At 43.1% G+C, this 25,745-nt stretch overlaps 1 protein-coding gene across 2 annotated transcripts in view; it reads right to left on the bottom strand.

Annotated features, from left to right (window-relative positions):
- Positions 1 to 1,258: 1,258 nt before the first annotated feature.
- The window catches only part of LOC110981581 (uncharacterized), a 52,470-nt gene continuing 27,983 nt past the window's right edge, over positions 1,259 to 25,745 (bottom strand). The window contains exons 12-23 of one of the 2 annotated variants that reach the window (XM_022239236.2): positions 24,149 to 24,515; positions 23,165 to 23,301; positions 22,101 to 22,461; positions 18,157 to 20,361; positions 17,361 to 17,635; positions 15,738 to 15,930; positions 14,556 to 14,722; positions 13,461 to 13,704; positions 10,596 to 10,888; positions 9,510 to 9,779; positions 6,593 to 8,008; positions 1,259 to 5,681 (exon numbers count right to left, since the gene is read on the bottom strand). In XM_022239236.2, the coding sequence (XP_022094928.2) occupies positions 4,317 to 5,681; positions 6,593 to 8,008; positions 9,510 to 9,779; positions 10,596 to 10,888; positions 13,461 to 13,704; positions 14,556 to 14,722; positions 15,738 to 15,930; positions 17,361 to 17,635; positions 18,157 to 20,361; positions 22,101 to 22,461; positions 23,165 to 23,301; positions 24,149 to 24,515 (7,293 nt within the window). In that variant the 3' untranslated portion in view covers positions 1,259 to 4,316. Of the gene's footprint in view, positions 5,720 to 6,592; positions 8,009 to 9,509; positions 9,780 to 10,595; positions 10,889 to 13,460; positions 13,705 to 14,555; positions 14,723 to 15,737; positions 15,931 to 17,360; positions 17,636 to 18,156; positions 20,362 to 22,100; positions 22,462 to 23,164; positions 23,302 to 24,148; positions 24,516 to 25,745 lie in introns of both variants that reach the window. The other variant, XM_087143000.1, reaches the window with a different exon arrangement.

Raw genomic sequence — 25,745 nt, 5'->3', positions numbered from 1 at the left:
ATACAGCCTAATACAAGCAACTGCGCAAACATTACATTTAATGTTGTTTTCAGGTCATACCAAGCACCAACGATGGCATGAATATTCAACTTCCTGCAGTACACAACGTTTTAGAGATGCAGATTACCAGTGAAAAATTGCGGCGACGATCATAGGGTACAAAGAGGGCTTGTGGTTGCAAAACAGGTGGTGAGTAGCAGGCGTGCGCTGCGCTCTGGCTATGGACATACCGGGTATGCCAGAAAGCTATAATTGGCCAGATGTTATAGCCCGGGCAGTTCAAACTCCTTCTGTGCCCTTCCTCTATGGTAATACACCAGGGGTATTCAAAATTGTCTAGCTTTACTGAACAAGAATTCTATAGACAAATCCGGCAGAAAAATTAGAAATCATTAGTGTGGGGTCACCCTGTTGACAAACAGGTGGTAGGCACAGGTTTCATTCCTCTCAGACCATTAGGGTGTTGTGACTTGCCATGCTCAAGTTCAGATATGTATGAGTGCAATGACCCTGCAGGAATGACGCCTCCTCAGATTCATCTATAGTCTGTTATTACTTGACACTGCTCGGGAACTTGGAAATTATGATGGGTGGGACAGCAGGAAAATTAAAAATCCACGAAATAACCACTAGAAGTTTCAAGGGCCCTACGGCAGTGAAGGGTCTACGGTATAAAGCAGTGTTTAACTAATGACAACCTTATTTCCCTTTCTTATGTTCTATATAAACTTTTATACCGGTAGGTTCAAAAGTTTACAGTGGTACATGTCGACTTGGGACATAGCAGATTTTTGAAAAGATAATTGATCAGGAAAATCCTGATGAAAAAATCCTGAAATCAGGAAAAATCCTGATAAATCTCACCCCTTATGAACATGTATATGTAAAGCATTACAAATACACCTCACTCCATGGAATTTGGAGCGAGCTATCTTGAAAGCTTACAAACAAGCTACAGAAGCCTTATTAAATCATGCACAGCAACATGGGCAACATGCTATCCGGTCAATATGTAGATTTTATGGTCTAGTCACTAGGAGTCTACTGATATGATCATTATCACGTTCCCTTTCATTAAAAAAAAGACTTTCATAGTTACAAATTTTCCACTTCAGTAAAAATTGTTCATGGCACCTATCAGTAAGAAACTGAACACTGAAAAAGTCCACAGTTTTCAAGCAGCATTTTGCAGAGTAAAGTTTCTAATGGAATGACAAGACGTAGACAAATACAAAGTTCAGAGCTTCCACTCTCCAGCTGAATTGCAACATAGCTTTTTTTTTATTGACTTTCGACCTCTACACTCTGAATTCATTAATACTTATCACGTCTAGATACAGCATGTGAGCAAGAGAGAGCTCACCCAAAATGCAATGTTTACACAAGGGTATTTAAGCATCCACCTAAGTAGACAAACCAAACCCCATTCTGCACCCTAGCATTTGTCAAATACAAAGGGCTGGGGGTTTTAATCTGACTATACAAGTAGAAATCAAACAAGACTCCCACCATTTTTTTTTTTTTACAAAAACCAGTAACGGCAACAAAGATGCCGCTTTCTTATACCAAGAAAGACAGCCAATGAGAATCGTACCTGCTGCAGAAACATATTAGTATTCTTTAACTTGTTGTCTACTAATTAAAGACCACTTTAATATCAAGCAATGACACTTGCTCATTTTGTGAAATGGTAAATCAAATTAACAACTACTCAAACTGAAAAGGTGTCTAAAATTGGAAAATACTAGGAGGAAAAATGCAACAGTACACACATGAAACAGCGACTGTTGGTCCAAGACCAAAAATCTGAAATCTCTCCCCCCAAAAGGTGTCAATTAGTCTACAAATCCAAATCTTCACTACGGGTCTCTTTATCTTCTCAAGACAGTTAGCTTGTACCTACATGTATGTATACATTTAAATACTATAAATTATGCCTTGTTAATATTACAAGAAAGGAAAAAAGTAAAGATTATGTTGGGTACAGTGGAAACTTTGTTACAAACATCCTTTCTTGAACACACTTTAGAAGTACATGCAACTCACGCAACCAAACGTACACTTTCAGCATTTTTATTTCCCGTTTTAAGCACACAAGGCAACCAGCGCAACATCCTAAGCTGCATAGGACATCATAACCAAAGTTTCACTGTACAAATATGGAATATAAAATACCAAATTACCGCCACTATATTAATATCTCAACTTAAGTAATACTTTTCATGCAGTCTGATGGATAATTCAACCATCCTACTGTGTCTGGCTCTGATGGTCTGCTTAAAAATTCATCAATCATAAATTGGAACACCAAGTCTTCAAAATGTCCTTTTGGGACAAAAAGGACAACAAAGGATGAACTTTTTATCAGATTCAACAAGTATTATGTTCAAGAATTCAACCTTTAAAATGACAACCATCTTGAATATTCATCAACAGTTATTTACAATTTTGTCATTTTTCTCCACATTAGGAAATATTACACTGGACAAATGCACCAGTAATTTAAAGGATTACTACGAACACACTGTCAACTTAACAAATCAATTTAGAACTAGTTATGAGTTTTTCAACAAAAAAGAATTTCAAGTAAACCAACCCATGACAAAAGTACTAAGACAATAAAGTATCTAATTACAACTGTGTTATCACTAGTCTTCAATTAATATTCTATCGGTTCAAGTTTCTTGTACTTTGTAATTTCAACTATGTTACTACTAAACTTCAAATGTGACCTACTCTGTGAAAAAGGGTATTAAGGGACACCGTGTTATTTCCCACAAAGGGCTTTTTATGTGGATGGGGTGATTTTTTACTTCTTGGTTGATTGGCTTCTATCACAATTTATACAAGAAACCCAACTGTTGCTATGGGTATGGAGAGACTTCTTTCTTCTTGGTTGATTTTTTTTCCACTTCCAGTGTTCAATTAAGATTAGTGCATACCACACATAACAGTCTATTCACCATGCAGCTGCCGGTTCAATTGGGCCTGCTTGCTGGACACATCTTTGCATTCTGGGCATACCACTGCCCAGCAATTGGGGTCAAAAGAATCCTGGCCTTAAGGGGTTAGGGCTTTATCTCTGAAAGCACTCTTGTTAATGTGTATGATATGATTATGCAAAAATCGATATATCTCCAGACTGCAAAATGTCACTGGGTTCAAACCTACACCAAATTAAACCTTATAATGTAACTAATTCAAATGTGTATGTAACTTTTTAAAAAAACGTCCCGTAATACCCATTTTTGTGGAGCCGGTCACAAATGCTAGATGTATGAAAGATTCGCATTTCATGAAAGAATACAAACAGACACATCCGTTTTCAACCAAAACAAAATTGCAACCTACAAGTACCACCCTTACAAAGAATAACTTTTATTCCTGTTTCTTAAAGCTAAAATACAAGCTGTAGACAAGCAATGAAACTAAAAAATAAGTGACCAAAAAATGAACACACTGCAATTGGAAACCTCTATAATTCATACTGTGCAGGCAAACTGGAACGGTTGGCAACAGGAGCTATGAACTACATGGCACCTTCCAATACCAAATATTGACAAAGAAATACAGAACAAAACCCTTTTGATAGATCTTTTTTATAATTACTCAGCTATCACAGACACACCATCAATATTCAGTCCCTTTATTTGTGGAGTTAAATTCAGTAGCAATAAGCCATTCAGTGACTCCACAAAATTAATCAGCAAATGAAACTATAGGATAGCGGACGCTTATCTCATTCAATTCAAAGTTGGCCATCATTACATGAGCATAAGTTTCAGGTGGGAGGTCTCAAAGTTACAAGGGACTTTGTGGCCTCAATAGAAAGACAACTGAATTTCAATGTGACCTTGCTGAAACCACAAGGTCGGTATGATGATGCTTTTATACAGAAGAAACGTGTATCAGGACCTTGCTTTGATTAATTCTTGAAATGGGTTTTCATCAAAGTCAACTACGCAGGGCCCTTCTGTACACCTTATATTGTATGTACAATGCATTATTTATGATCAGGCTTTCTTTACAACTTTTGATATACGAGGTAAAAGTTAACTTGTAAACAAGAACAGATAAGACTACGATTTAAGCAAGAGGCTTTTATATCAGAAATAAGTTTCTACTGGAGGATTTTGAATCCCACTCTGCATTGGACTGCAACCAAGATTCTACACCACTAAGTATAACTATGTATTCTTAACCCATGTTACACAAAGGTCAGACCATTTTTATCCTATTACAGGGAACCTTCAAGTTTAAAACGCCTTCTGACCTCAGTTCTTGCTGGCAGAGCCTGTAGTTTGTGGCCCATTCAACTAGGAACTGCCACTGTTCTCTGTGGAAACCTTGTCGGTGGGTTTCCCACTACTCTTGCTACTCTCTTGATTCTTCAGATTGGTAAAAAAGGCTTTGGTTGAGGCCAACAAAGCTTCTTTTTCACTGGCTTTGGACTTGGAACTTTCTGAACTGGGCTGTTTATACTCACCTGCTGCAGAAGCCCCTGACTTTGAGGTGCTTATGTTTCCAGGACCTACAGCCCCTTTGCTTGGACCTGCTGATTTGCGCTGAAAGCTGCTACTCTGGGAGACTGGAGTTGTCCCTGTCTGGCCAGGATCTGCGGATCTTGGCGATGGACCGGCAGGAGCTGCAGAGGAGGTGGGCAGCCTCTGGGACATGTTAGCCTGTGGCAGTGGAGGTCTGAACCTCATCTGAGTCCCTACAGCTGGAAAACGCATCAAATGGGGAGGAACAGCCTGAGCTGGGAACCCCTGTGGTTGCATCTGTGAAGATGGCTGTGGTGGGCCTCCAGGTCGGACTGTCATTCCACGAGGTGGTGGCGCTTGCGTGGTTGGAACACGAGGCATAAAAGATGCCTGCTGTTGCTGTTGCTGCTGTTGTTGTGGTTGCTGCTGGTTTTGAAGCCCAAACTGTTGACGAACTACAGCTTGGCTGGGTACATTTGGGAATGTTGGCTTCACAACCTGACTGTTACTACTCACAAACTGCTGGCTGCTGGAGACCATCGAGGGCGCATCTGAATGAGAACTAGATCGCTGAGGCTCTGCTGGCTGAGATGAGCCTGAAATGCGGTTTGGACTGAATGGCTTTGCATCAACATGCTGCTGCATGTCACTGCTCTTGGGTGAGGACATAAGAGACGACTCATTCACATCTGAAGATGGTGCTGGCATGTCTAACACAGGCTTCCTATCCATTCCTACAGCCCCACCATGGCCAGTAATACGAGCTGTTACTGACTGGCTGGCATAAGGTCCCACAACACCAACGCTAGCAGATTGGGAAAACTGAGGGTTAGCTTGACTCTGGTAGTGTAATGGGGCTGGTTGGGGCTGATGCTGCTGTTGCTGCTGTAACGGTTGTGGTTGGGCAGGTGCTGCTGCCTGAAGTGGAACAGTACCAAGGGATTGCAGGTGCTGAGCTCCCTGTGGTGGCTGGACTGCTGCAGCTGCTGTTGGGTGACTGCCCTGGATGGAGTTCAGAGAATTGAAGAAGTTGGTGGAACCGGCAGACCCAACTCCAGTAGGCTGCTGGGTGGGGCCAGGATTGGTGGTGAAGAATGATGCTGGTTGTTGGGCTTGGTGAATATTAGACTGCAGGATAGGGGTCACTAAGGCATTCCCCAAAAGGCGTGTCTGACTGCCGACTGGAGTTGCAGCACGCTGTTAAAGTAAAGGTCCATAAGAAACATTCACAGGATCTGTAAGCAACAAGTCAACACAAAGCAGACAAAATCTGCACTAATTCTTCAGGCACCATGTCAAAAACATTTTACTCAGCCGGCTGTAGCGTGCCCCACAGGGCTGCACAGCGCCAAGGGTCGCCAGGTTCCAGCTGGCTACCCACCTGCAGATCCTGCATAACAAAGGGTATAGATTTGTATAATGCTTTCACGAATAATTGCATTCAGGGTACTTGTTGGCAGCCGTGGCGCGCTGACAGTATCAAAGACACTCCCATGCTGGTAAGTTTGACATTTTGTCCAACAGGTTTAACCACTTCCTGCCGGGGACTCCGGAATCGGAGATGCATGCTTTATATGCTTGGCTGAGGTCTCCAAACTCTGACAGAGGGAACAGGGCCCTGTAACAAAAGAGCGTACTCCGAATGAAAGACCAGGCTGCTGGGCATTAGCAACATTTTTCACTCTCAAAAGTGGTGATAATCCAGCCTTGTTTTGAAACCGTATACCAGGGTTTGGGGCATTGGGCCAGATTAGGGTGCAGCGGTTGCTGTGTGGCTCATCGCTGCGGTGGTGGAGTGCTTTTGTCGCCGTTTGTAATCCGCTCACACTAAATGCCCCATACCGTGGTATACAGTTTCGAAACAAGGCTGGATTATCTCCACTATTGAGAGTGATAAAATGTTGGTAATGCCCAGCAGCCTGGTCTTTCATTCCGAGTATGGTCTTTTGTTAGAAGGCCCAGTTCCCTTTGTCCGATTTCTGAGACCCCGGCCACGCGTATAAACACACGGTGCCCGAAACTGGAGTCTCAGGCAGCAAGTGGTTAACAGTCCTTAACCTTCACCCCGTTGGAGGATTGAGGACTGTTGACGTACTCAATGCACTTACCTGACCATAGACTGGAGGTTGCTGCATGTTGATGCTTGGTACAGTCCCATACGGCAGACTGGCAACTGTCTTAGTGACTGTGGACAGCCCATTGAAAGAGCTCTGAGGCTTGATAGCACTGCTCTGCATATTCATCTCTGGTTGAGAGAATGGTGCTGTCCCATAGGATAAGTATGACTGGTTGCTGGGCAATGATGGCTGGCTGAGGGTTGATGCAATGACAGATCCCGTCAGATTGGGCTGCAGGAAGCTCAGGGGAGCAAAGGACTGCTGTGCTGCAGCAGCAGCGGCTGGTGGAGATGGGGCAACATTTGGTGTTTGATTCAAGTTGTACGGGAGAGTCACAGAGTTTGGTTGAATGACAGAAACATTGTACTGGGGTTGGGCATAAGCCTGCGGGGGTTGAATCAGACGTGGTGGGGCATCACCTGTTGGGAAAGCCGAGAATAAATGACTAGAGGAGCCCTGAGCCCCAAACACTGACTGTGAAGCATTGGTCCCTTGTCTTTGCGGCTGTGCACTGCTGACCTGTACTGTCTGGGTAGGTGCAAGGAGGACTGCCGGCCGAGCAAAGGCAAATGGCTGTATCTTGTTCTGGTCTGGTGTGGTGACTTTCCCATCCAGGCCAATCATAGAAGAGTATAGAAGAGTGGTTGGGTTCACAGACTGTCCAGCAATGGTCTGGCTAGGGATTGCTGTGTACATGGAGAGATTCTTGTTGCCCACATTACTAATAGGGATTTGCAAGACTCTGGACTCAGAGGCAAGCATTGGACTCAACAGGCTGCTTGATGCACCAGAGAAGGTGAAGGACGTGCTTGAGGATGAGACTGATGATGTCAAGGGTGCATAGGAAGTAGACGAGCTGCTAGGCTGGCTCAAAACCATTCGGTCTGCATTCAGCTCACCATAATTACTAGCCATCGTCGTTGTAGACACAGTGTCTACCCCAGATAAACTGGAGCTATGTGAAAACTCAGAGAAGTTGGCGTCACTGGTGCTGGATATTGCTGGCATCATCATGCTGTTATTGGACACCACTGGGTGGTGTGAGGAAGATGACTGTGCTGGGGGCACATCTGTCAGGAGCTCACTTTCCATCTGCAGGGTTTCATCATCCACTGTGGAGGGGTCCAGATTGCTTTCTCCAATAGCCTGGTGACTGGATACAGGCACAGGGTTGACCGCACTCATGCCTGAAGGAGACAGGGCACTCTCACCCCTGCCGGGTATGGCTCCAGGGGCAGGGAGGTCCCAGAGCCGTTTGGCTGATGCCAGTTTCTGGGTCAGATCCTCTGGCATAGAGGTGACTGGATGTGGCTGGCTGGCACTCTTAGGCAGGTCAATGGCTTGGGGAATGTGAGACACTGCAGCACTTGATGATACTGCGCTGGCAGATGGCTCTGCTCCTAAGCTCTGTAGAATAATATCCACAAAATTCTATCAAACCTTTGATGAGATAGAAGAGTCAACTCACTTGTTTGGTGAAAACCTTAAATCTATAATCACATTATCAGGGTAACATGAAAAGGAATTCAACATATTTTTGTTTTAGGGTTGCTGCAGCAGTAAGAATTGCAATCAGCATCAACTTTAGTGGCTGGATCAAACTGACAATACAACCTGGGCTTTGGATAACGTACATATTGGTGTATATACGCTTCCTGACTTTAGTCAAAATACGAAGCATAAACTTCATTCAGAACGTAAAATACACATTGATTTCTTCCACAAAGAGAGTACCGTAAGTTCTGTATTTTTCATGTTTTGTCAATTATGGCCTGCCCAACAGAGTAACATTCGTAGCAGACGTTACCAATTTGTTTATGTTCGTCAGCGTACAGCTTTTCCTGCCGCTCCGTGCATAACCATGATAAATTATTCAATAAAACAGGAAAGCCCCAAAGCAGTACGTGTTGTCAACCGAAATGGGCTACTGCACATACATTGTGCACATAGATTGTTTTGTGTACAAACACGTGGTCACCAGACTCCCCAAAGACACAATGCAGTAAAATTGATTTCTAGCCCACGGGGACCACATTTTTTTTTTTAAGCAATTTTTGCACGAATGGAAAGATTGAGGTTTAGATCATGAGTGTAAGTGAATTTGACCACCGAGCAATGAAGTGCACAATGATTTCCTGAATGGCCACTGCTGGGTGTGTGCGGCTAGTTAACATGGCGTCCATGCGCAGTAGCCTCACGCTAGCCGCTGTACACGGGTGGACACAGACTTATGTGACTTTTGCCTATGATCTCATGAGTTCAGAGTTACCACTAACTGCTGTTTTTTTACTGTGTTTTTCAAGACAAAGAAGTATTGTTATATTTACTAAGGCAAAAGGACTAACTCGCATAATACGGGTACTCAGTTCCTCCATCTCTTAGAGAGTACAGTACTCTCCCTCTCAGGAAGACGAAGTGTACAATACCAAACAACACTCAGGGCAAAAGAGTACTGCACTCTACTCTAAGCAAGGATGTGGGTACTGTACTCGACTTGAAGAAAATTATCTAAACCCATGACGACACTGGAATCATTGAGGAAAATAACAGGAAGACATGTAAACCAGCTACATTTTTCCATTATGGTTTCTCTACAATAGTTTAACTGTTACTTGGTATCATAATATACTGAGTGCTTTTTAAGTAACCTTGTTGAGGAGATAGGGACTGCTACTTCCTGCCACAGTGCTTAGTACAATATGCTGATTATAAAATCTATACAGGTACTTTATGACACCATTTGACCCACTAGCAAGAGCTGTGAAGATAGGTTCATCCTATCTGTGTGTATCAAGTATGGAGGTATGACAAACTGGCCACTATCAAATAACTACGCACAACATGTCATAAATGCACCATCAAGTCATCTACAACCAATGGCCACCATACTACCAAGTTCCACACTCACCATTCCAGATGATGACAGGTTGCTACTGCCCATTCCAATGGTCTCTCCTGAGCTGACAAATGATCCAATGTCTGGTATCCCCAATTCCGGCCTGCCTCTCTCACTGCTACGCTCTGCCTCCTGACTGGACTGGACTGTGGAAACAGCTGGACCATCTAGTCTCATTAACTGTGAGGATGACCACTCACTGGAAGCAGGCGTGTCTGCTGAGGGGGTCCTCTGCTGCGGCTGCTGCTGCTGTTGCTGTCTCATATGACTAGTCATCAGCTCCTACATGACAAGACAACAGTGCAAGTTAAATTATGTACTTTACATTGTGCAGCACTCTGGTAAGGAGTGACTAGATTCCACACCCTTCCTCTGGAAAGTTTTCATCAAGTCCATCACAAATTGACACTGATTGCATCACAAGCAACAGGCAATGAAGAATTACACAGACTTACTTTTGTCCCACTTCATTTGAAAGTATATAACTTGACCTGAGACTGAATGGTTTGTTACTAACTTTCCTTCATAGGATTACAGTTGAGGAGACATCGCCGAGTCTTATGTATATCTAAATGCCTAAGTGCACGTACAGTGATGATCAGGGTTTTTTTATCAAGCAACACGGAAAGATGAATAATCCTCTTTATTGCTCTTGAATTAGATCACATGAATAACACCTCCAAAACTGGTAAGAAACATGAAACATAACCCAAAACAAGCACAAAACAGAATCATCAGATGAATCAGTGTTCTATCGTGATGAGCTTCATGCATAATGTGAACAATTTGAAATTAAACCACACTGTACTGCTCAAAATTTGTATACATGGCAAAATGTGCATTTATTTTCTATGAGCTGTCTTGGTTTCATGGGCATAAAGTTCAAGTGAACTTTCGAACACAGCACAGGCTTTAACCAATAATCCTTACTTCATGTGCAATGTACCCTAAGAGAGTATGGCGATATAATCTCTCTGTCCAGGCCGCTGAGAAGTGCGCAAAGGCAGCAGAGAAGTCCAGACCTCTCAGCTGCCTATAATCCCTAACTGTGACAACAGATAACCAAAAACTCCAAATCAGAGGTTGGAGGTTAATCACCTGAATCAGTCGAGTGTCTGCCTTGCTGTCAGCACTGGGTGAGTTACGCTGTGAGGATGGATTGGAGCCATGGTGGTCACTGTTCAGCTCCACTCCACTGTCATGTTGGTCTGAATCAGGCTTGCCAGGACCAGCCTGAGCCTTGACTGCCGGCATTCCAGACACCATGGTCATGGGTATGCTGGCTAGGCTGCTTTGACTGGTGTTGGACAAGGGTGTTACAGGGACCTGCAGGGGTTTCTCCCAAGCATTGATCAGTGGAGGGGGTTGGGGAGCAGTTGATGAGAGAGCACCTGAAAATGAGGCAATGGAGAATTGGCAATGAAGTGACGGACTATAAGATTTGTAATACGGAAAGCCTATTTAGTTCCATAGACAGTTCAAAGTCAAGTCTTCAGCTTGGTTAAGTAACAAGATGCAGATGGAGTAGCCACTGCCAAAGGATCAAGTTCTATTTAAAGTAAGTTTAATTAAAGGAATATTGAAATGTGTGGAATTATTTTTTGTATAAAATGATAAAGATTTGGTAGACACCTCCACCTGTGAAATCCTAACCTTCATAAACATAAATCTTCACAAGGGGTATGACATAAACTGAGGCGCCAATTTGTTGCACTGGAGGGGGTCCAGCCAGACAGAAGCTGTATCAGGTATGTTCACATGCATGTGTGATTAAAGCACTGCTGTGTTATTGTCCTCCGATTTCAGATTAAAAAAAAGAAGATTTTTCGGTCACGTCCACAAGGTGTATTGCAGTTGGGTGCAGCAGAACTACAAGTGATGATGTGAGCCAGCACATTTCCAACTGATTCTGAAATTTTGGCAAGCTTGGACTGCTAAAGTCATAACTACTATGGTGAAATGGTCCGTTTACCATGCAGCAACCATCGCGAGTGTTTGTGCTTCAAATCTGGATTTTACAGCTCCTTTGGCATAATAACAAATGCTGAAGACTGACGCCATTCTTTATGCGAATCTCCAAGAAAAGGAAAGGAGCCAGACAGGCTGACCAAATGCCAACATACAGAAGGAACATTCATCAAATGGGTAAAAAGCAGGTTAACAAACACTAATGATAGCCAGTCGGGCAACTCACTTTCATTATTGATTTGAAATACATTCACTCCAGTGTGTCTAAAATAGGCCTAGGCTTTGTGCTCTTTGTTTTGTGAAGAGTTGGATCAATCAACAAACCATTCCTTGCAGATAGATTTTTGCTTTTTTTCTGCTGTAACTTATCCCCTCAGGCGTGCCAAATGTGACTAAATAATGCACAGCGTATCATCGATTGATACATGGTACCCACTACAGTGTACACGGTAGGCTAGGCACTATACTCCGGCGTGGGGGCTATGCTGCTTACTCTAGCCCGGCAAGAATGCATGCAGCTGGATTAGTGCAGTGCCAATTGTCTCCACTCAGACTTCATTTCACAAAGTCACCTTGTGAATTTTGGTTCCTGAATTTGAAAGGAAGTTGAAAGGTACCAAAGTACTATGCAGAAGCTCAGCATTCAGATGTATGTAAAAGCTGACAATTACTGTGAATGTATGTATTAGCTGACAGGAAACAGCTGACATAAATGGCATGTGTGTATTAGCTGACAGGAAACAGCTGCCACAGATGGCATATGTGTATTAGCTGACAGGAAACAGCTGACATAGGTGGCATACATGTATAAGCTGACAGGAAACAGCTGCCACAGATGGCATATATGTATTAGCTGACAGGAAACAGCTGCCACAGATGGCATATATGTATTAGCTGACAGGAAACAGCTGACATAGGTGGCATACATGTATAAGCTGACAGGAAACAGCTGACATAGATGGCATGTATGTATAAGCTGACAGGAAACAGCTGCCACAGATGGCATATATGTATTAGCTGACAGGAAACAGCTGCCACAGATGGCATATATGTATTAGCTGACAGGAAACAGCTGCCACAGATGGCATATATGTATTAGCTGACAGGAAACAGCTGCCACAGATGGCATATATGTATTAGCTGACAGGAAACAGCTGCCACAGATGGCATATATGTATTAGCTGACAGGAAACAGCTGACATAGATGGCATGTATGTATTAGCTGACAGGAAACAGCTGACATAGATGGCATGTATGTATTAGCTGACAGGAAACAGCTGATACAGATGGCATGTATGTATTAGCTGACAGGAAACAGCTGACATAGATGGCATGTAAGTATTAGCTGACAGGAAACAGCTGACATAGACGGCATGAGAAGTCAGTTCAAGAGGTGGTAGCAGCACCTGGAACAAGACAAGATGAATATTGCTGGCAAAGCTTCAATGTACTATGTGCAGAAACACTCTGAAGTATGCCACTCAGCAGCAAGGATGTGAAAGTGAAAGCCAGAAAGATTTAATGATCACACTCCAAACATGAAAACTCGAAGAAATATGGAAGGGAATTTCACCTCAACAAGGAATATGAATTCTGTGATTGATAAACTGCACTCTAAATACAAGAATGAGTTTGTATTTACAGGTTGGAAGCTGAAGATCTGCTATTTTGGTGGCCAAGATACTGAGTAGGTGTGTGTATACATGGTGTCCATACTTCCTGTCCCATCACTAATGTTTCAGAGGTCACTTTGTAGTTAACACATAGTGAGCTTTCTCTGATATCGGTAATTATAAGATGTCTTACAGCGGCCCATGTTTGTGACATTTATTGTACCTGTAGATTCAAGAAGTTGGTCATTTCTTCTGTCGTAAAAATACTGACGATGGGAACACAACTTTCCTTTTAAGTGCTTCTTGAAATCAAGAGGCACACTGGTAGTCTAGCTAGCCTTCATCTCTACAGTGATTTCAAACTGAAACTATCTTTACTTACTGCTTCTGGTTGACATAATGACATTGGATGTTCCCATCAGTAGCCCCATGTTAGCTGGCTCACTTGTCATGGGTTTGGTTCCAGGTGCCTTGTTGAGTGGCCCCACAGTCCGGCTAGCAGAGCCAGAGGTTGATGCCTCTTTGGCTGCATCCTTTGCCTGCTGCTTTGAGAATCGTGGTGGCAGCTTGGAGTGGGCACGGGAAGGTTTACCAGAGGCCGTATTGACACGGGTTTGCTTCATGGCCTGTTGGAACGATATCCATCAAGAGAATTATCTTTAACCCATGGTAGGCACTGTAACAAGCAACCTTCTGGCATGCACTGCAATTAACCATGTCATAACTTCATCATGCATACATTTACCTTCACATCAGAAAAAATATGCTTTCAAACAAACACCTGTCAATCCAGATTTATAAAACCACATGCCTAGTGACAAACTTCAACAATGGGATAATGAGGGGTTTCATTATGGAGTGTCTGAGATACATCTTTCTTCCACAAGTATCTACTATGATTCAAGTTCTTTCGTATCAACTAGGAAACATCTAAATCTTCAATGATCTGTTGCTCTAGTTGTCTGATGGGTACGCCGTTTCCTAGCCCTTCCTTTCCTAGAGTTGAAAATTCAAGATCAATATGTACACTAGCACCGCATTTCATCCTACACTTTAATATCACAAATTGATGAACCTCAACAAATGCACACACATCCTCTAAAGGCTACCTTCAGCAAACATGTCTATCATCTGTAAATTTAAATACCCTCAACTGGCCCTCTTAAGCAGCTAAGAGTGCCCTCAATGGTTGTCACATATGGCCAACACAAAGCCGCCAAGCATCAACCTACCACAGCTAGGGTCAGACATACCAACCTACCTCAGCTAGGGCCCGCCATCAACCTACCTCAGCTAGGGCTTGGCGTTGACCTACCTCAGCTTGAGCCTGACATCAACCTACCTTAGCTAGGGCCTGACATCGACCTACCTCTGCAAGGGCCTGACATCAACCTTCCTCTACAAGGGCCTGACATCGACCTACCTCAGCTAGGGTCTGGTACTGACCTACCTCAGCTAGGACCTGGCATTGACCTACCTCAGCTAGGGCCTGGTTTTCCTGTTTCTTCCTCTCTGCCTCCTGGGCCTTCTGACGTTCCTTCAGCGTTTTCTTGGAGCGCACTTCTTGGAAACCTTCATCTGGAATCAGCAGTTCATTGGGGTCCTCCACGATCACTTCAGGATTGTCGTCTACAACCACAACACCTGATGCAGCAAATGTGTTCAAGTACTTTTTTTTAAGGGAAATGGGCAGATGAATTATTTGACGTCAAGTACAGGGCACCTGTACTGGGGTACAGTCCACCATAAGTGCTTCTGCAAGTCCCTTTACAAATTCTTTCACAAACCAGTCAAAAGCAATAAACTAACAATGATAAAGCAATGCTTTTGCCAAAGTTCATCTTAAGAGCTAGTAACTTGGCTTGAAAATGGATAAGTTGTGATGGATTTGCAGGGAAATTGTTATGGACTTGATTGAAACAATAATGAACACTGTTATACCAAACATGCAGGTTTACCAAACATCCCCTTGGCTCCTGAAATTTGTGTGTGTGCTTTTATCGATCATTTATACATTTGTTTTTAATAAAAAAGAAACTATTTAGAGGTGATGATAACTCAAAATAGAGGAAATTCACATTCAGGATGGAACAAACGCAGCAATGTAAACCAGCTGCCAAGAACGTGTATGCGTATACACACACTGGCCACTCTGGTGCAGATATTTTGCATAATAAACACTAAAAAGCCAAGGAGCTTTGGCCTAAAGAAATCTTCAAAACAGAAGATAAACACACAGATAGACCCAAGCATTTGTTATAACTTGCACAAATCTTTGATAATTACCAGTTTAGATCATTTTCATATACATTAAATTTTGGTCAAAAATCCTCATACCAAAACATTTAATGTTTACTTTGAGCACTGAGACCGTACAAAATTTGAAGAAAATTGTAACATATGAAGGTATGCATGAGAAGGTTTTTAATGTGCCACACAGCGTCACTGTAAAACGGCACTTAGAATTTCAAAGCAGGTTCTGATGCCAAATCTGTCATCAGGCAATATTAAGCAATAGTGGCCAGTACATCACTTGATACTTACCATGGATATTAAATGGTTCAATAAGTCAACTGCATCAGGTGAATTTGACCACAGAGTATGTTCTCACTGAAAATGGCCATTAAAATTCCATAACCAGCAGTGAATGGCTACTTACTGGCAAAGTTGTTGATGTCATACATAGCCATAGTGTCTCGTTTCTTTTCTGCTGTTGTCTTGACCCTGTTTGCACTGCTGCTGTTATTGCTGCATCCACTGTTGCCTGGTCCATTGATTTTCCCTGAAATGACCGTTGGTGCTGGCTTCTTGTTGGTGACCAGGCCATAGTTAGACATGTCCGTCAGGGCACTCTGAAACGTAACAGGGTTAGGGAAGTGAACAACCTACAAGAAGGGCAGATGCCGAGAAATGGGTCACACACTTGGAATGCCAGGTTGATGCTATGAGGGAGAATCAGGGTTCAGGGTTACAAACACTTATTACACACCAGTCTGTTTTTATTATTCTAATATTGTCATTGAGCATGCCATCAGTCACAGGTGATGGAGAATGTGTAACCATGAAGTCGCCCAATTTCTACATCATCCAGCTGCTCCAGTTTCCTGTTGCAGTCCCCCCCAGCCTGTGCCTAAATGCACTACTAAAAGTACCATGTTTTGGCGAACAGTCTAATGAGCAACAGGCCTGATGGGGTTGGGCACCACAGAGACTGGGTTTCATTTCATTTTAACTCAATGGGCATTTGGGCTGACGAAATGCAGCGCATTAAGAGTTATGAGACCTCACCTACAGTTTCTGTATCTTGACTGGCCTAGAACCAGTCATTTGGCATTTTGCTATGTTAGCCATCTTGTTGTGCATAGCCAAAAGAACTATATCTGTAGCAATTATATACAATGGGTTTGCCCTTACCCAACGTATATTAATAAGCACTGTATTCTCAGTGCTTGACCGAGAGCTTGCGAAAAAACCTCACAAGCTTACTCGGGTGGGACTCGAACCCACGACCTCCTGCTTACTAGTGCAGATGTCTTAACCACTCGACCACCGAGCTTGCTGGGGTCGGCTGGCCGGTCCGAGTCAAATGAAGCAGCGGGTACCGCGAACTATTTATATCTGTAGCAACCAAAGCACTATACTAATGATAACTGGCATCGTGTGCAAGTGCATACTTCAGTGTGCATAGCGCATCACGAACATTCCAAAGCACATGCGCTACAGAGCTGGGTTCAAATGTTTTGTGAAAAGGTTGTTTGGGAAAGTGCTGGAAATTTTCAACAACTTTCTTTTCAAATAAATGCACGTCATATGTGGTTAGATCACAGCAATCAGTTACAGCTTAAATCAAGCAAAATCTAGGGTAAAGTGTTACAAAATAAATATAAACTGCTTTATCTCATGGTGTTGTAAAACTAGCTGCCTCGGTCATCCATGGAGAGCATTCCATTTTCCCTCAGCTTCGCCACAGGAAATTCTCCATGGATCACCTCGGGAGGCTGGTTTACTACACCACTCAGAGCAGTCAAAATTTACATATATTATACATTTTGCACAATCAATACTGATCAGTTTCACCTGAATGAGGCCAAGGCAAAAACGGTCATTACACATGGACGAGCCACACCCAAAATAAATATCATAATCGCCAAAACTGTGAACAAAACTACAAAGCTGACATGCTTACAATTCTTTTCTTGTATGTTGTAACCCACAAAGTCCTTTTATGTTGAGAACTAGGTCAATTGTACAAAATGAAATACGGAACAAATAGGTTAGGTACCTTCACAGCAGCTGGATCTTTCAGCTGCACACTATCCACCCTGTACACCTTCTCTTCTCTCCCTGGTCTGCCGTCTGGCTTCCGCTGGGAAGACACAGACCCACCTTTACCTGCAGACTTTCTCTTACTGGAGCTGCCACTACTGCTACTGCTTCCATTCCCAGGAACCCTCCGGTCCGCTGTGCGACTACCTGATGAACTGCCTCCCCGGGATGATGAGCCACGACTTCCATCATGTTGGTGACTCCCACTTTTCCCTGTGGCTTCATGTCCATCTGTGCAATGAGAATAATGCTCTTTTCTCAGAGCTACTCCCATGGTCAAGTCCTGCTCTACACTGTTGAAATGTTTCAACAAGATGAAAGCCACTCAAACTAAGAACATTTCCCTTAAAGGATATTAAGCAATGTGTAAATATGAAAATCATGAACACCTTGTTCCAGTTCATAATGTGACTGAAACACAAACATTCCTAGTTTTGGGACCCTCAAACCTACACCCTCTGGGGAGAATAATCCGAGTAGGCAAAGTGAAACCCCAAGCAGAAACCTTTCTTTATACTCCCTCAAGTTAAAAAAATTAACTGCAGGAGTGACATCCTAACACGAATAATATGCTAAATATCACTGGCCCAGGGGTACAAGTCTTTCTTCTTCACTTATCACTTCAACAAAGGTGACAAACATTGCAAGACCAATTACTTTTTTTTTTGTTCTGTTGTGTTACAAATATTGCACATAACCAATTAAAACTTTTGTTTTAATCAGCACCTAATTACAAAACATGATAATTTTACCTGGTTCAGTACGTCCACTGCTCCTGTAAAATCTATCCCCGGTTGCTCGCTGCCCAGTTGGACCTTTTTTGGCACCTGATCCTCCACTGATACTATTATTGCTGCTATGGTTGCCTTGGATATTCTCCTTTGACCCTGTCCAGGCTTCCTGCGATGGCTTTTCCTTCTTTTCTTCTGTCTTCTCCCGTTTCTCATTGAAGTCACTGCTCTCCGAGGCTGTCTCCCACTCCTCATTGTTCTGATCAGAGGAGTTCTGCTTTGTCAGGGCTGGCTTACTGGGGGCAGATGTGATTGCTCCTTCACTGCTGCTGCTTATCCTTGGTACTGGGCTCTTGACAGATCCACCACGACCTCTGGGTTCACGCCCCCCACGCCCTCTTCCCCGTCCCCTTGCATTCTGGAATCTGGGTGGACGCTCTGGGCGTAGTCTTGTCTCTGGTCGAGAACCTCTGGCAGATTTCCCCCTCCGAGAGTCACTTCGCTCATACAGGTCTCTTTGAGGTTTCTTATCAAAGACACCATCATCTCTTCTGCTGCTTTCCCGTCTTGGCTCCCTGTTATCCCTTTCCCGGTCTCCATCCCATTCCAGGTCACTGTCCTTACCTTTGAAATCTCGACCCCTGTAGCCATCTCGTTCCCTCCGTGGATCTCTTCCTGTCTGTACAGAACTTGCACTCCTACTCTGTGATCCTCCTCTCCCTCTACCACTACTGGAGCCTCCCCGGCCCCTGCCTCTTCTAGAGGGCTCTCCTCGTGGCACAAAGCCTTGTTTTTCTCCATTTTTCAATACACTCCCTTCTGACTGGCTCTCCTTCAGAATTCCATCTTCACTCACAGCAACTCCTTTCTTTTCTACTGTTTCTTTGTCTTTTGGACCTTGGTTTAAAATGACTTCTTTAGCTGGGGCAGCCTCATTAACAGTTTCTAAATGGAGCATTTCAACTTCTTCTAAATCCTCACTTGGGGTCACTCGCCGGCCATCATATGGCTTATAGCGGCACTCGCCTCTTCCTTTTGAATAGCCGGACCCATAGGGTCTTGAGCTACGACCTCTGCTACGACCCGAATCCACCCTAGTACCACGACCTTTTGCATCTCTCCTATCAAAAGCAAGCCCATCTCTCCTTCCTCGTGCAGGTCTGTCTGATCTCTCTCCCCTATCTCTTCTGTTAGGCCGGTCTGATCTGATTGATCTGTCCGATCTCTCGGACCTATCTCGTCTGTTTGACCTTTGTCTGGTTGACTCTCTACTCTTGTCTACAGTAATGTCCTTTGCATCTTTGCTACTTTTGCTCTCAATAGTATCAACTGAGGATTTGTCAGACACTGAACCAGAATCACTCTTTTTATCATTTTTGTCAGAACCACTTTTATCCTTGACATCAGCCAAGCCTGTAGTTGCTGTTTCAGGCCTTGTAGACTCCTCCTTTTTCTGCTCAGTAGTGGAAGTGACTGACTTTGGGGTATCATGCCACCTCTTCTTCTCTGTGGGTTCTTTGTGGTGCACTGGCTTTTTACCCAGATCAGCCACTGCATCCTGTTTTTTGCTTGACTCCTGGTCATTTCTTGATCTGCCTTCAGAGGATTCCTGATGTCCACTGGAACTGATCCTGTCTCTTCGGTCCCGGTGACCTGTCTCCTTACTGTCACTGCCTTTGCGTTGGCTGTCATCCTGATACTTATTGGACTGAGACCAAGCTTTGGGCTGCCCACTGGTAGAGTCTGAAGGTACCAGCCGCAGCTTTTCTGATGATCCCTCTTTCAAATTTTCTCCTGATTTGACATGGGTATCAGTATTTGACTGGTGCTCTTTCAATGGTTGCTCTTCAGCTTGACGTCCACCCTGTTGAATCACAGGCTCCTTTAGTTCAGAACTACTTCTCTGTTGTTCATGGATTTGTTTTGCACTGTCCCCCTTGCTTGGGGCTCTATTGTCATATCTGTCCATTTCAGATTCCTGTCTGGATCTATTGGGATGTTGGGACTGACGGGGATCCCGCCCACTGCCACTGGACCGAGGATCGTACCTCCTAACTGTATCAGGGTATCTTCTCTCAAAGTGGGGTTGTGGTTGGGTTTCCATTAGAGGAATTGGGTGGGGCTTGTCAGGGACAGATGATGGTATTGTTCTGATTTCTAGGATTTGCCGGCCATCTTGATTATCTGTTCTTCCTTCTCCTTGTCTTGCAGGTTGTGGATATGCACCTTGTCCAAAAAAGTGATATGAATACACTGTGCTGTAATTGAAAACTATACTTTTGGTACCGATGATTCATGTGAATATAAAAAGACATTTCAACTCAAATATTTACTTGCAAACTTGGACTGAATCAGCAAAAAAGCAAACTACATAAACACTACATAAGAATAATTTCATCAACAGTTCCTCTCAAAAACACGATGGGAAAAGACTCAAGAAGTTCTGAGGAGTTCCAATGCAGACACAACCAGAGGTACAAGCAAGATATTCTTATTCCCAACTTTTATCATTTGAAACAAATGACAACATAGCATCACTGCCAATTTGAAGCAGTTTGCACAAATAGCTTTTGTAATTACCCTCATACATGCTTTCCATCAAGTACATTTTTGCTATCTTGAATTTGTTTCCTACTCTTTTACCTATACCACATCAGTCTTACAGAGCGTGAAATTACGGTCGGACATTGGACATTTTCTGAGCACTTATTGTGTTTGTCTGAACAAAATCAAAAATGCTCAGACAAATTGTCCGAACAAAATATCAATAACAGCTCTTGAAATATCAACATAATATATGGGATTATGGCATCTGATTTATTATTAATTTTGTGAATTACGTTAATTACGCCCAAGGTATTCATCAGGGCTGATTGCTCATCACCGGCCCATGTCACCTAGCACCACGTGTGTATATACTTTACTTGCACAGACATGACATCGCCCAATAATACTTTGCGCTCTCACAGTGGTGAAAACACGTGCGCGAAACTCTGTTCATTAAACAAAGCTTCTCTGATTCACGCCGCGCCGCACCCATGGTAAAGAATAGGTGATGGAAACATAGCGACCAGTACCAGTCTGTACTGTACATGTACTGAATGCACTATACATAAACACTCTTCATCGGCCGTACACATCGCGAATGCATAAGGCTGCAGGCCGGAAAGACATCGATGTTATGTTGCAAGAGGTTTTCTGCAAGTTAATACACAGAACTTGTTCTCTTATTTATGTATGTATTTTCTGTGTTCACGAGTGTAATTTGAGGTTGTTCTGCTCATGGCACAAGGTTTAGTGCCTGCTGGCCTAGATGCATCAAGCAGGCTTACCACACGATACACGGACATTGTTGGCCAGTTTGCTGTCATGATTGTGTGAATTGTTCATAATTTTCTTGTGAATTGCCGAATGTAGAAATTTTACATAGATAAGACAGGTGTTCATCACTTTTGGAGATACTTTTAGAGGCTGTCGCCCCCAATGATGCCATTTAATCAGCACAAAATTGCCCTCAGACAAAAAAAAGTTCTGACTTACCCACCCAATTTTTGAGAGGCATGCACAGCACAACTACATCATGTATTTTTTGGCCTAATAGAAGACTGCATGTATGCTGTAGGCCTTACTTAAATAACAATAATCGTGGATTCTGAGAAATCTTTAGCAAGAGTTGATCCAATCGAGCAAGCAAATTTATGACATGGCCTGCCCGATGGCGTAAACTAAAAAAAAAAATTGTTGTGGCCTGCGCCCGAACAAGGATTGCTCAATGCGGCTGCGTGTGCGGTTCCGGTAGGACCCTGAGGCTGCATGTTACAACTCTAGCTTTTATATAATGGCACATCAAAAGATGGTAATGGCAGAACAAAATTGATTGTGTTAGGACATTTTGTCTCTTTTTTGGTCTCATTTCGCGCTCTGGTCTTAGAGTTGTGAGCTTTGGAGGTATAACCACTGCTTACCCGGTGGTTGGGTTACAGCCTTTGTATCTTTGGTGGTACTTTCTGGTGGATCCCATGCTGTCTTTCTTGGCTCTCCACTGGGCCGTGCTTCTTTTACAGTATCCTCTCCACGGTTCTCTCGCAGGTCACTGCTATGCCACTCTCTGCTCTCCACCTGTGCGTCCCAGTCTTCAGGGCTTCTTCTATTGTTTGACTCCTGTCTTTTGATCTCCCTTGGAGGGGCACCCCGGCCATCTTGTTGATCACTGCCGCTGAAGACATCTCTGGCATCTCGTCGAATCTCCCGGGGGTCGCCAGAGTCCCTTTGGGATGGGTATGGATGAGGGGGGGATGGGGCACCAGACCGGTGCTCCTTTTCAAACTGCCATGACAGTAAAAAGGCAAATACCAGAACTGACAACTCATTCAAAGACACTGACATTCTGCGTGTTTTGCATGAGCATGCTCACCAGGCTAGTTTGCATATGGTACACAATATGCAGGGCTCATGTAAATTAGCAACTTAATACAGCTGATCTTCGGCAGATTATCTGCCGGCTGCATTGCAGGGGTATCGGTAATTTGAATATGAATAAAGAGATATGGATGTCCACCACCTTTCAGTAACTTGAAAAACCACAAAAACCTGTTTCATGTTTTGTGTTTACTGCTTTGAGGGAAATCAAGAAAAACACTGTTCATATTTAATACTCAAGAGGCCAGCTCATATAATTTGTCTCGCAGAAATCCATGAGCCACAGGATGTTCCTGAGTGCCTGGATATTGCACACGCATGGTCGATCTGCAGACCAATTGTGACCCTTAAAAATGCATTTTATCCATGGCTTTGTGCAGTAATAGTGGTTGGCAAATTACCAAGTTTGTGTTTCCTAACAATGCAATGCTGAGAATTTGTCGAAAATGAAAGCATTCCTGGTGGTAACATTTCACAGATTGTCTGACACTCTTATGTACTTTACAGTGAGAAATTTCAAGAAACTTGTACTTCGACAGTCCCATTTTTGAGATCTTGCATATCCTATACACAGTCTTTAAGTCAGCCATCAATTTTCTTCCAGCCATACCTGCTGTGGTGGATAGGAGGGATAACGTCTCACTTGCTGGTCATGAGGCGGAGGCAGCTGCTGTGGGTAGGACTTCTGTTGCTGCTGTTGTTTGAGGAACCTTGGTGGTATGTTCCTTTGTGAACGCTGGTAAGCTCCTTTTAGCAAATTTGAATTTCATTATTAAACTTTGGTTAATTTGCTGCTTTCTACTTTCCTAATTTTTTGTCACATCTAAGTAATATTCACAAAAAATTTGTATATAACAAATCATAATTTTAAATTATTCATAAACACAATGACATTTAGTTAAATTGAACATTTATTTCACAGCTTTCATTTTTATTCTATTTTATTTTATTTATAGGTTGTCAAAAGTTAACTTTTTTTTCAATTCAACAACGCCATCTTGGGAATGAGGCCAATTTTACCATGCTCTATTCATTTTGGAGGGAGTGAAGGAAAGCGTAGAATTGATCATGAAGAGAGCAGGATTATTTTCAGGATTACACATTAACCCTAACAGTCCTCAATCCTTCACCTGTTGGAGGATTGAGGACTGTTAGGGTTAAGATTTCCCTGCTGTTCAATTGACGTCTCAAGAGCTGTGGACACAGGGTATAGCAGGTAACCCAACTCACTAGAAATAGGTTCGTTATTCAATGGTAGGTGGAAGGAAAATACCAGTGTAAAAGTGGTCTCTGATCAAGTAACGATTTGGTGAAAAATATACATGGCTGTGCCAAGTGACAGAGATGCAGAGGTTACCTAACGTTTGAAAAAAGATCTAGAACAGAGGAAACATTGAAATTCAAAGTGCTACTTCATGAAGGACAGATTTTATTTGCCACATAAACAAAGTTTAATACAGAGTACATGAACATGCAACTGGTAATGATAAAGCAAATCAATTGATACAAAGTGATTGTCAAGGCACCGGTCTTGATAAGGTGCCAAGCACAATTGTAAGGTTTAAAAAGATGCATAGAAGCTTAAGAGCCCCACCTCGTCCATCTCTGCTTTGTCTGGGCCCAGACCCATCACTGCTTCCACTTTCTGTTCGCTGTCTCTTCCCTCCATCTCTTGCGGGCAACACAAGCTCACTGCTTCTCTCCTCCCCACTGCCAGCAGCAGTGGCACCACTACCCTCAGCCTCCGAGTCCCGCTTGGGCCGTTCCCCCATGCGCTCCTCCAACTTGCGCAGCTTCTCATGGGCAGCTGCTTTACGCTCTTGATCCAACTGTTGCTCCTCTTGCTCCTTGAGCATGCGGCGTTGCCGGGCACGCTCAAGGTTCTTGGTCATCTCATCTGATTGTTTTTGACGTTGTTGGCGCCAGAGGTCCTCTTCTTCATCGATAGGTGGTTTAGCACCCTAAAGAGCAACAAAATCTTGTTGAATTCCAATTGTTAGCATTAGGGGGTTTACCAGTAAGGCCTTACCATTCTTCCCGGGGAAGTCTGCTAGAGTTCGCAAACTTTTTTTAACGAAAGAGCACTTGATGATGGAAACCGCACGCGACAATGTTAATCTGCAAACATGAATATTCCATTCGCTCCGTGTTCAGAATGCCCAACACAAATTTAGGTCAGGTCATTTAATATCAATGTCAACTGGAAAGTCTGCGATTGGAACGGCTGATTCAAAGACCTCTGTGTAGCGGAAAGCCCGGCCAAACCGCGATACAGAACGGCATGTTTATTAAGGGTCTGCCATTATGCTATAATCTGAATTTGGAACTCCTGAAGTCAATGATTGGGTGGTTCAGTGATTATAGTAGACCCGTGCAACTAGTCGAATGTACGTGCCCACAACTACACAGTGGATGGAGTACCCGCCAAGCCCAGCAGAGCATGCAGCGCAGTGCCAGATGAGATGTGCACAACATGCACTCATGACCGCCTGTTCAGAGCAGCCACACGCTGGCAATGTACCCTGCCCATGTCATTATTGTTCAGTTTGTACACACCAAGCTTGGCTAGTCGGTTCGTACACAATACACAACTTGACAGTCATGAGCGACCACTACCTTGTCTCTTTTCTCTATGGTATGGACTGGTCGAGTCATGTGGGCCAAGTGCAAGTGCATCACAGCCACGACTAGTCCGATATCTGGACATGATTGCACAGAGCATGGCTCAAACATGATCTTACTTACTTGAAGATATTTTTATTTATGAGCGGGGCCATGCATTTGTGCTTTAAGCTTAGGAATTGTTGCTTATTTATGCATGTCTAGAAGATTAAAAAAGGATTTGCAATGAATGTACACACTGTGATAGTGTCTTCTTTATTTGTCAGAAATTTTATTTTACAAATCAGCATTTAATTTTGTGCTGTGTAATTCCAAACTGTTCCATGTAATTCCTCTGCAATCAAAAGGCTGATTTGTAGAACTGTGCAGTACCCAGTTGAATTCATTCACCAAAATAAGTATCATTTATTGTTTTCTGTATTTAATTTTTAATGTTAAAAAAATTTGTAAAATAAACAAGTTTTGTTTGCATGTAGTAATAATTCCTTTCTGTGCAAAGTGATTTAAGAATATTTTATTTGTTATAAGCCTTCCCGACCTTGTTTATATAGAAATAGGGTTTCATGGCC

The sequence above is a fragment of the Acanthaster planci genome, linkage group LG11, assembly GCF_054643075.1.
Source record: "Acanthaster planci isolate LZ-2023a linkage group LG11, COTS_SCS, whole genome shotgun sequence".
Classification (NCBI taxonomy): domain Eukaryota; kingdom Metazoa; phylum Echinodermata; class Asteroidea; order Valvatida; family Acanthasteridae; genus Acanthaster; species Acanthaster planci.
Note: the sequence above shows the minus strand (reverse complement) of the source record. Positions and strands in the feature narration are given on the sequence as shown.